At 48.4% G+C, this 12,141-nt stretch overlaps 1 protein-coding gene across 1 annotated transcript; it reads right to left on the reverse strand.

Moving 5' to 3' along the window:
* Positions 1 to 6,139: 6,139 nt before the first annotated feature.
* On the reverse strand, positions 6,140 to 8,053 carry LOC311203740 (acrosin-like; the record flags this gene model as incomplete). The annotated part of the gene is made up of 4 exons (XM_084278498.1): positions 6,140 to 6,535; positions 6,855 to 7,000; positions 7,275 to 7,537; positions 7,875 to 8,053. 4 exons carry the CDS (start codon positions 8,051 to 8,053, stop codon positions 6,140 to 6,142), a joined length of 984 nt encoding a protein of 327 aa, XP_084134624.1.
* Positions 8,054 to 12,141: the final 4,088 nt, after the last annotated feature.

Below are 12,141 nucleotides of genomic sequence, written 5' to 3' on the forward strand. Positions count from 1 at the left end.
GGGGCGGAGCCCGCAGGTGTACCTGTAAGCAGAACCTTGTTAGTGTCCTGCTCGAGGGCTTGTCGCCAGTCAGACTGAGCAGGGTCAGCCACCTTCCTTTCCCTTCCCTTCCCTTCCTTTCCCTTCCCTTCCCTCCCTCGCTCCCTCCCTCCTTCCCAGTTTCTCTCCCCTCCGAGTGCTGTATGGGTGGCAGGGCCAGGGAGCCCCACAGAGTGTGCATCTGTCTGCCCCTGTTTCTGCTGTAGCCCCATCGACCAACTCTGTCAGCAGCCTGGGTGCTGACAAGGAACCGAGGCTCCCCCGTGGGGCCAGGGAAGCTGTGGCCTGGCCACGGGGGACAAGCAGGCAGCCACCAGTGACTCCCACGAGGGTCGCCCCAGCTCCTTTCTCTGGGAGCCTCAGGCCACTCACCCACAGCTTTCCCATGCTGCCTGCACGGGCCCACAGGCAGCCAGCAGGACAAGGAGGGCAAGCACGTGCATGGCTGCCACCAGCACCAGGCTGCAGCTGCACAGACCATGGGCACGTACCCACTGTGGCAGCAGGTGAAGTGCCCGCAGAGCCCACGCTGCCCTCGGCCCGGGGCAGATGTCACAGAGGCGCTGGGTCATAGTAGTGGACAGAGTGGCGAGTGGGGCCGGCGGGTGGGGGAGGGGCAGCGTGGGGGGTTCCAAGTGGCATGGGAAGCAGAAAATGGGCTGGACAGTCCATATGGCCCCTGCTGAACACTCTGCTTGTGGGAGGAGGCTGCACAGGCTGTGTGGTGGGCAGCAGCGCCTGCTCTGCGTGCATGCCTTCCAGTAGCTAGCAGGAGAAAACCAAGTGTGGCATCACAGCCTCTTGCCAAGCTCATTGCCACCCTGCTCTCTGCAGCCACCAGGCCCTTCCCAAAAATCCTCCACCCCAGCTCATGGCTGGTCCAAGCAGCATGCATGCCTGACTGGGGGTTTGGAAGCCGGCCTGCTTGCAGCCGTAGCCGGCAAGCAGTGATGTGCAAGCCAGAGAAACCAAGTACACCAGGGGTGGTTTAGGCCTGTCTGGAGGGCAGATGCCCACCAAAGTCAGTTTATCACTCCCTTTTTCATCTGGACAGGGGAGAAAATATATGTTGAGAGGCTTAAGAGTCGAGATAAGGACAGGGAGAGATCATTCTGCAATCAGTGTCACAGGCAATACAGACTCAACACAGAATAAAGGAAAGAAAACTCTCTAATTTATTACACTACACTGCACACAGAGTGAAACCAGAGTTGGGTAATGAGAAGTGTGGCCAGCCCTACTGTGTTGGCGTTGGTTTTGGCCTCTACAATAGTCTCCTATGTGAGGGACCGCACACTGGAGCAGGGGAAGGATATGAGGATTCTTCCTGCTCAGAAGGAAAGAGCGACAGAGACAACATGTGATGAACTGAACACAGCTCCCATTCCCCTTCCCCTGTCCTGCTGGGGGATGGTAGGGTAGAAAATCAGAAGTAAAGTTAAACCTGGGAAGAAGATGAAGAAGGTGAAGAAGGTATTTTAAGATTTGGTTTTACTTCTCCTTACTCTACTCCGATTTGATTGGTTATGAACTAAATTAATTTTCCCAAGTTGTGTCAGTTTTATCTGTGATGGTAACTGCTGAGTGATCTCTCACTGTCCTTACCTCTACCCATGAGCCTTTTGTTGTGTTTTCTCTCCTTTGTCAAGCAGAGGAGGGGAGTCAAGGAGTGGCTTTAGTGGGCACCCGACGTCCAGCCAGGGTCAGCCTACCACCTTTGCTCTGTCTGCTGGTGAACAAGAAGTAGTAGCCCAGACAGATCTGTAAATGATCCACTAAAGCAATACCCCTGCTCCTGCAAGAGAAAAAAGCCCTAATGCTATGAAAATTTGTACAGTTTACTTCATATGCTGTTTTCTTCCAACATCAAAAATAGATAAAGCCTGCAGGAGCAATGCTGGTTTCCTTCCTAAATTCTGTTCTCATACTTCTGGTTTGTATGATGCTCTAATGCTAAACTCATTTCCCAAACCTATGACACTACTACAAGGCATGAGGTTTGAAAGCCCACAATAGCCTCTGCTGTGGCTGACTTCTGAGCATGACCTAGAAGTTAAATTTAAGATTTCCTTGCCACTACAGTGACCCACATTATGAAAATGCTCTTGCTGTCATAAAGTATGAGAGGGATGGTCTTCTCTTCTAAAACCAAGATCTGGAAAAACATTCCCTGTAGGACTCTAGATATTGTCTTCTCATGTTTGTAAGTTAAAAGCCTACCGAGTAATAAGGGCTACTTTGGGGCATATTGTTCATTCATCAGACAGGCAGACTTCATTATTTGTCCTCCTCAGAACACTTCATCTTGTAAAGTCTCCTCCTGGTAAATGGGCAATAAAAAATAATTTGGTACGCTTACAAGAAATTTTAAAAAATCATTTAGAAGATTCATACCCTCTTCTAACAAAATGTCACCTGCTGTATTCATAGAAAAGAAGATAAAAGAGTTTGGCAGTTCTTCAGGAAGCTGCTATCCACAAACATCCAATGCATCAGACAAAAAAGGAAGAACAAGAAAGACAATTATCATCAGGCAGTAAGACACAAATCTGGTTATAAGCAGCAACTTCATTTTAAACTTCCATGCAAGTATATATACAATATTTGAATAGTTCACTGAAGTTCTCTAGTGGTGTAACACCCAAAGTCTGATACGCAAAATATGTCCGAGGCAGCAGTTCTGTTTTTCACTGGAAATATGCCACCATGATTTTGCAATGGTAAAGATAAATGTGAACACGATTGAGTATAAATGGCAAATAAAATGTTAATTTGAGCCCGCAGTCTATTCTTTCTTTCCCTCTCCATCCCCCTCCCCTGCCTAGTTTCTCTCACTTACTTTTGGTTAGAAATCAAAATAGTGGACTGGAATGCTAAAAGCTTTTCTCTCAGTGGTGTGTATATATACTTGTGTGTGTTATGAAAGCCTGTGCTGATTGCAGCAGCAGGAGTCAGCTTCAGGGAACAAAAGCTGGTTCCTCTCCCTTCCACTTCCTGTTCAGAAATTAATCTTATATGTGTATGTGTTCATGCACAAACACACACCCCTTACCCCCCTTGAAACACAATGGGGGCAACACAATGGGGGCTGGAATTAATTTCATCAGTGTGTTCCCCATAGCTCTGCATGAACTAATCTCACTTATAATCTTTTTTTTTTTTCTCCTGCAACTTTTCCTTTTAATACTAAGATGATTTTTGTGTTTCAGAAAACCTAAGAAAAAATATTTTTCTACACAGAGCATGAATTTATCCTAATACAGCAAGTCATCAGCCCTTCCCAGAGAGAAACAGCTGCATAAATTCTCTTTCTTTTTTTTAATAAAATGTGCATGAGATGGGGTTTTCTGTTTGACAGCCCAGAATGAGAAGTTTGAGATAGAAGTGCCAGAAGTCAGGTCATCAGTTGTCAGGGGAAAACTGAGGAAGAACATAAAATGAAACTGTAGGGATGTGAATTATATCACTTGTAGCAGTGTCCAAATCAAGTGGCAGTGTCCAAATCAAATGACAGTGTCAAAAATTCCATCTTAAAAGGTTGTGTATAAAAAATTTCAGGCACGCCAGTGACACTGTGAACCTACAGCCATGATGGCAGTTTTAACCACTGTTAAACCTGTGCTTCTTAAATCAAGGTAATGGTGGAAAATGTTATGTTCGGAGAAGACATCAACATTTATGGACATTAAGGAACCCAATGCCCATTTCACAGGTGTGCAAATTCAAGATGCTTTTTTGTTTGATGTCTTGTTCCGTACTTGGGGTAGAAGGCTGCATTTTCAACTGGTACTGGAGAACAGAACCAACAAACTTAGAAGGTTCTTCCTTTATAGGTACAGGATTAGTTAAAATACAAACGGTGATGGGCGGGATATGAGAAAAACAGCCAGTAGCAACTGAAGGATATTTTCACCCAAATTCTATTAGTATATTGCTTTAATGTTTGCTTCTCAATACAGACATGCGCATTTCCTTTTACGGAAACCTTTGTCAGCGTTTCTACTTCCACAAAGACATCTGAGTTGTATTTCTTACATCCCTGAACTCGAACAGTGTTTCTTTCATGACTGAAACTCTAACAATTCTGATGTGGCAGAAGAGCCGAGAAGGAAAAAAAAGCAGCAAATAGGCCAGAAGATTCTTCTTGCTTTAAACGAGAGGAGAAAAGGTGTAGTGAAATTACAGTTTCCAAGGTGCTGCTGCTTTCAGCCTTTCATGGGATATTACTGGTATTTGAAATCCATCCACAAACTTATTTTTACTGTGTGAAATGCATGTACAGTCCTGTCATACAACTTGTTTTTCTTTTCTTTTTCTAATGGAAGGGAAAAGATAACAGAATGTTAGCCAAAATAACCACTGATATTAGTGTTGAGAAATGAAGCTTTGCAATAAGGTGGTGTAGGAATTAATTTGTTAGTTTCCAGTTCATTTTTGGATGAAGCTGGCAGCTACTCTTCAGTCAAATCAAGGTTGCAACCCAGAGTCTAATATCTTTCTTGTAAACAGCTGCTAGAAACAGCATTTCTTCTTGAGGCTCTGTTTCTTGTCAAAATTGGCTTTGTCAGCTTCTTCACCGTATGAAGCCAACTGAGTGATGAATTCTTGGCTGAAGCATTTAAACGAATTGTAAAATGAATATTTAGGAAGGTTCTTGTTTATTTTCTAGCATGCTCACATATGCCTGTTTGTGACCAGTCTTCCGCCTTGTAAGAATTTCAATGCACGAAGAGAAAAACTTAAAGAAGAACATGCTGAGGTTCGGTACTTGCAAGAATGCATCTCATGCTGTGTGTATCAAGTTAATTTATGCCTCCCCTTTTATCACCTGCCTTAAATGGAAATTTGCCAAAATTATAACGCAGATTATTTGTTTCTGGAAAGTTAGTGCTGCCTGCACTGCCCTCAGCCTTGGTGCCTGCACAGCTCTTTAGACCTTCGCACTCCCTTCTCTGGAGGCAAAATGCAGCTGCTTGCGGTTGTTTTTCTCCTATATGTGATTCACAGAGACGCTGTGACCATCGCTGATGGGCTCGGCCTTGGTCAGCAGCAACTCTGGCCTTGAATCAGCTGATGTTTACTCTCTGGGGCCTTCAGAGAGCTTCTAGCTGCTTCTTGCAGCAGCCATCTCTGCAGCCTCTCTACCAGTACCCATCTGTGACAACACCCAAGCATGGTCAGCCTTCCCACACGAGGCATGGTGACACACAAGCACAGCACAGTCCACGCTGGCTCTGTCATCCACAGCAGCACCCTCCAGCAGGTTTCATGACCTCGCCGTCTTGGCATTACGTTGCTGTTGGGAGCCAGTAGTGACAAGGGCACATGGCCAACGTGGTCTACGTGGCCAAGGACATGCGGTTTTAAGCCCTGGCCTGGAAAGGATGCGGTTTCCAGGGTGCTGCTGCCCCTACCAGCTCGCTTTCCCCAAAATGACCCCAAGTCCTCACTGCATTATCTGTGAAGCGAGCCCACCTCTAGCATCGCTCCCCCTTGACTGCCTGTGAAACCTGGCTCTTCCTCACAGCATGGCAACTCCTGTGAGCTTCTCACGCCGATTGCTATGGTCAGCCATTTCTCTTGTCAGGGGCACAGGTTTCCCACCTTCTGTTCAGTTAGCTGAGGCTTATGTCAGGCTCTAACCACTAGCTTGTGGGCCCTAATGCATACCCCCAACATCGCCCGTGTGTCCCAGCGTACATTCCTGTCATCTTTGTAGCCTCCTTGCAACAGCCTTCTCCATCCCATGGTGGCACAGAGCCACCTCATCTCTGATCAGATGCCCTTTCAGCCCTTTTGGGTGACTCTCCCCCTTTGCACCCAACTTGACCGCGGCTTTTTGTGGCATGTGCAGGGCATGGAAGTCCTTGCCTTGAGCTGGAGACAGAACCAAAGCATGGTCAACTGTGAAAACTGGAAACTTTATTTATAAAGAAAGAGAGCCACGTCAGCCCCAGCAAGTCAGGTGTGCACTCAGGGGAGAATGGGCAGGACAGAGCGGGCCCCTGACGCTGAGGCTGCCTTTGGAGCAGCAGGCACGGCCCCAGAAGGAAACTGGGGCGGTTCCCTGCAGCCTTGCTTGTCTTGCTTGTCCTGCAGCTCAGACTTTTATGCCCCTCAGTGCCTGCAGGAGATCCTGCAGCAGGCTGAAGATCTTCAACACCTTCTGATGGGGAAAAGGGCAGGGTGGAAACCAGCCCGACTGCGTTGGCTTTGGTGTCGGCTTCTGCAAGGGTGTTGATGTGTAGACGGACTCGGGCGCCAATGTGAAGATGGGCTTTGGCATCGATGTGAAGGTGGGCTCTGGCGTCGTAGGAGCCGTGGTCTCTGGGTGCAGGCCCATCTGCACCAGGATCCAGTCATAGAAGTGCTGGGTGGAGGTGTAGACCCCGGGCTGTTTGGGTCTCCCACAGCCTTTGCCCCAGCTGGTCACTCCAACAAGCCAGAAGTAGTCGGCATTGTTGTCCTTGCAGACGAGAGGCCCACCGCTGTCACCCTGCAGCAGAGAGAGAGGATAAAGGGGGTGTTGGCCGGCCATTGTCAGCACTGCGGCTGGCCCCTTGTCTCTTGGGGTGCCTGCCAGAGCTGTCCTCGCTGCACCGAAAGGCTCAGCTCAGGTTCCAGAGCCTACAGAAGCCTGTGTGGGAGAGGGTGGTGGGCCTGTCTGATGGGGCTCTGTCTCATCTTTGCCGAAGGGGAGGTGAGCCCCAACAGTGGCGGGTACCCTGCCAGGCAGAGTGTGCGCCAGAGCATGTTAGGGCAGTGGCGGCAGGGCTTCTGGTGGTGCTGGGGGCTGAGTGGGAGCACGGTCCTACCTGGCAGGTGTCGATGCCACCCTTCATATAGCCAGCGCACAGGTTGTGGCTGTGGATGGCCCCTCTGTACCACTGGCTGCTGTTGCAGAGCCTGGTATCGATGAGGTGGACCTTGGCCTCCTGCAGCACATCGGGCGGTTGTCCAGCTGTGAGCACAGAAAAGAAACCAGCAGCTCGTTGCCGGTGTTCCTGCCCAGTCTGGGTGAAGTGCTTGTCTGGGAGGTCTTGGCTTGCTTTCTGGAAGGAGCTGTCCCTTCTGCCTCGCCTTGGGGAATGTCTCGGGCCCACCCACCTCCCTCCGGGTATCCATGCCCACAGCCTGAGTGGTGCAAAATTTTGCCTCTGCTGTCAGGGAGCTGAACCTGCCTCCCCAGGGGGCTGAGCTGGCGCTCGGGACACGAGTTCTTGCTGGGAACTCACATCTCGCCACCGTGGAGCCCCAGCCACTGACGTAGCAGGTCGTCAGCTCTGAGACTCTCAGTGAGGCATCGGGCACGCAGGCGAGCTGGATGTAGTTGCTGCAGTACACAGGCTGGTCCAGTTCCAGCAAGGCAATGTCATTCTTTGTGAAGTTGTTGTACTCCTCGTGAGCCAGCAGCCGCCTGATGTAGCGCACCTGAGCCTGGGGACCTGGGTGACTCAGTCGCGTGGCACCGATCAGCACACGCCACCTCGTGATGTGGCTGAAAGGCAGAGGGAGAGGGAAGTCAGAGGGAGTGAAGCCCCGTGCTGCAGCAACCCAGCCCTTCCCCGCCATCTGCATCTGGAGGGAGAGAGGAAAGTGGCACTGCACAGGGTACATCTGCCCCAACAGGCCTCAGGCACAAGGAATGTGGAGCTGGAGGCAGCTTGGAAGCAGTAGCACGAGCCCAGCATTCTCCCAAGCAGTCTCTGCGCTGGGTTTGGCAGTGTCCAGGTGCCGGGCGTGCTGCAAGCAAATGGGGTGGAGTAGCAGGTGGTGCTGTGGACAGGGCAGCCTGTAGCTCTGTGGGGATATCCCTGTCCCCTGGTCCTCCTTACCTGGCATTAATGAAGCAGTGGGCCGCTGTCAGGACCCACTGGGGGTTAATGAGGGACCCTCCACACAGGTGAATTGTGCCATTGTTCCTGGGAAACTGGATGCTGACAATCCAGGGCCAGGCTCCTGGCTGGGCGTCCTTGCCACCCACCACGCGTGCCGTGTCTAGCTGAGAAGCCATGGGGCGGAGCCCGCAGGTGTACCTGTAAGCAGAACCTTGTTAGTGTCCTGCTCGAGGGCTTGTCGCCAGTCAGACTGAGCAGGGTCAGCCACCTTCCTTTCCCTTCCCTTCCCTTCCTTTCCCTTCCCTTCCCTCCCTCGCTCCCTCCCTCCTTCCCAGTTTCTCTCCCCTCCGAGTGCTGTATGGGTGGCAGGGCCAGGGAGCCCCACAGAGTGTGCATCTGTCTGCCCCTGTTTCTGCTGTAGCCCCATCGACCAACTCTGTCAGCAGCCTGGGTGCTGACAAGGAACCGAGGCTCCCCCGTGGGGCCAGGGAAGCTGTGGCCTGGCCACGGGGGACAAGCAGGCAGCCACCAGTGACTCCCACGAGGGTCGCCCCAGCTCCTTTCTCTGGGAGCCTCAGGCCACTCACCCACAGCTTTCCCATGCTGCCTGCACGGGCCCACAGGCAGCCAGCAGGACAAGGAGGGCAAGCACGTGCATGGCTGCCACCAGCACCAGGCTGCAGCTGCACAGACCATGGGCACGTACCCACTGTGGCAGCAGGTGAAGTGCCCGCAGAGCCCACGCTGCCCTCGGCCCGGGGCAGATGTCACAGAGGCGCTGGGTCATAGTAGTGGACAGAGTGGCGAGTGGGGCCGGCGGGTGGGGGAGGGGCAGCGTGGGGGGTTCCAAGTGGCATGGGAAGCAGAAAATGGGCTGGACAGTCCATATGGCCCCTGCTGAACACTCTGCTTGTGGGAGGAGGCTGCACAGGCTGTGTGGTGGGCAGCAGCGCCTGGCTCTGCGTGCATGCCTTCCAGTAGCTAGCAGGAGAAAACCAAGTGTGGCATCACAGCCTCTTGCCAAGCTCATTGCCACCCTGCTCTCTGCAGCCACCAGGCCCTTCCCAAAAATCCTCCACCCCAGCTCATGGCTGGTCCAAGCAGCATGCATGCCTGACTGGGGGTTTGGAAGCCGGCCTGCTTGCAGCCGTAGCCGGCAAGCAGTGATGTGCAAGCCAGAGAAACCAAGTACACCAGGGGTGGTTTAGGCCTGTCTGGAGGGCAGATGCCCACCAAAGTCAGTTTATCACTCCCTTTTTCATCTGGACAGGGGAGAAAATATATGTTGAGAGGCTTAAGAGTCGAGATAAGGACAGGGAGAGATCATTCTGCAATCAGTGTCACAGGCAATACAGACTCAACACAGAATAAAGGAAAGAAAACTCTCTAATTTATTACACTACACTGCACACAGAGTGAAACCAGAGTTGGGTAATGAGAAGTGTGGCCAGCCCTACTGCGTTGGCGTTGGTTTTGGCCTCTACAATAGTCTCCTATGTGAGGGACCGCACACTGGAGCAGGGGAAGGATATGAGGATTCTTCCTGCTCAGAAGGAAAGAGCGACAGAGACAACATGTGATGAACTGAACACAGCTCCCATTCCCCTTCCCCTGTCCTGCTGGGGGATGGTAGGGTAGAAAATCAGAAGTAAAGTTAAACCTGGGAAGAAGATGAAGAAGGTGAAGAAGGTATTTTAAGATTTGGTTTTACTTCTCCTTACTCTACTCTGATTTGATTGGTTATGAACTAAATTAATTTTCCCAAGTTGTGTCAGTTTTATCTGTGATGGTAACTGCTGAGTGATCTCTCACTGTCCTTACCTCTACCCATGAGCCACGCAAAGCCAGTGGACACAACATCAGAATGGTTCATTAAAGATACAGAACCTAAACATATTGTGTGGCACAGGTGGAACAGCCAAAAAGAAAACTACTTAGAAGCTGGAATATTTACATGATCCCCTTACCAATAAATATTTTCATCACATACATTTATCTGAGGTAGATCAGATGCCTTTAGGAAATATCTGAAGGTACCTCTCAGGAACCTCAGTTTGGCTTGTGTTTATTCTTTTATTTATGCAATAGGAAAAAAAATGTCTAAATTTGTTCACCTTTATTGGCTGTGATATATGCTTTCTACAGAGAAACATCTTCACAAAAAAGTAAACTTAGGCAACCATGTCTCGTCCAAAGAAAGAACATTTGAAATGCAGCAAATTTGTTAAGCTTTTAAAACTTCTTACTAGTGCATTGTCTTTGCTTTGGTAATGCTGCCTGTCATCACCTTCTGACTTAGACTGACACTGTTTAGAAACTACTTTCAGTCTGTGCCACAGCTGATCATGCAAAACAATATCCTAAAAAGTGGTAAACTTCGTGGGAAATTAGAGAATTTAACACTTTTATAGAACTAATTTATCCATCATTTCCATTCTCAGTCTTGTTCTGCAAAGATTAGGACCCAGAAGAACTCTGCAGAAGTGTAACTGGAACCCAGGCTGTCAGATTTGCTTCATCTAAGAGTGAGGGACCCCACACGTGCAGAGAAAGGAAGAAATTCAAACCTCGTATTTTGACAGAAAGATTGTGTGTAAAAATAAAAAGCACAACAGTGCTTTAAAGAGTGAAAGGCAGTCTAGCTTTTCACTACAAAAATCAACAGTACTGAGCAAATACTGTCTTAGTATAAAGCCTACTAGAATGCAACTTTAAAAATAAAAATTTTTTACTTTATCATCTTCAGTACCTGAAAAAAAAAACCCATCAGAGAAAGACCAGTAAAAATAGGAACAGTTACATTTTAACAAAACTAGTTTTCTGAGTGAAAATTGCATTGACCCTCCCGCAGTCATGCAAAACAGATGTGGTGGGTTGACCATGTCTGGAGGCCAGGTTCCCAGCAGACCCTTTCTGTCACTGCCCTCCTCAGCTGGGCAGGGGAGATAAAATACAACCAAAAGCTTGTGGAGTCAAGATAAGGACAGGGAGAGATCACTCACCAGTTACTGTCATGGGGAAAACAGATTCAACTTGAAAAAAGATGTATTTAGTTCATAACCAATCAAATCATAGCAGGATAATGAGAAATAAAGCCAAATCTTAAAATATCTCCTCCTCCCCCTCTTCCTCACAGGCTTAACTTCATTCCCAAATTCTGTACCTCCTCCTCCCAGCAGCACACGGGGACAGGGAATGAAGATTGTTGTCAGTTCATCGCATGTTGTCTCCAACAACATTTTTTTTAATATGATAGTCTCTAACACCCTCCAAATTATGAAGAAAAAAAGAATGATGAAAGATAAATAGAAGAATATAGAATAGGAAAGACAGCATAACTTTAGCTGCCACCTGCTGTCTATGCTATTTCTTTACCTTAGCTCTCTGGGAGTGAATGGCCTGTGATAATGAGATCTGTCATCCCGACTTGTGAACTTCTCGTCTTCATTATATGATGGAGAAGTCCCAAGCTCCATCTGGGACTATTAGCCTTCAGGAGCCTATAATAAAATGGGTTCCTACAAGACAAGTGAAATCAACTCAAAGCTAGAGACTTAATGCTCTGAAAAGACTTAATGCACACTTTGTCTCGTGTCCTAGTTCCGGTGTAGTTATAAGAGCTTAATAATGAACACTAGTGAAGCTTTTTTTACCCCCGCAAAAATGATGTTCAGAAACTTAGAAGAGAAAACCAGGGAGAACGCTTTTGGGAACCTTTGTTTTATTTTCTTTTCCATTTCACCACCTGGGCTAATAACTGAGAACAGCAGACTGAGAACAGCGGACTAACTCTGCAACAGCTGCTACTGATGCACACCACTAGCTTGTCTCTAATTAGAACAAAAGACTTTCTCAGCAGCACTAAATATGTAGTAACTTAAAAAGTAATGATGAGAGCACAGAATGAACAAATTTCCCACTGTTTGCTCTTGCTCTGCCTGGTTTTAAGGTTCTTTATGCACCTTATGAACTCTTCCACTGTTCAAATAAATGCTTGGACAAAAAATTTTGCAGGTCATTTCATAGCGACAACTACTACCCAGATATTTTCTATTGGGGTTGCATTTCTGCCTCAGTATGATTTCATGCTATGCTTTTCCAGGTCTAAGAAATATAATGCCATGCAATTCTCCTGTAATAAAAATGCAGGTGCATTTTTTATTATTATTTTTAAAGCTATTTTGATACTTAATAGGAAACAGTTCTGTTACTACTTTTGAAATGGCAACTTCCTGGTGATAGGAAAAACAGCTCACTAGCCATT

This window comes from Gallinula chloropus (genome assembly GCF_964237585.1).
Source record: "Gallinula chloropus genome assembly, chromosome: Z".
NCBI lineage: Eukaryota > Metazoa > Chordata > Aves > Gruiformes > Rallidae > Gallinula > Gallinula chloropus.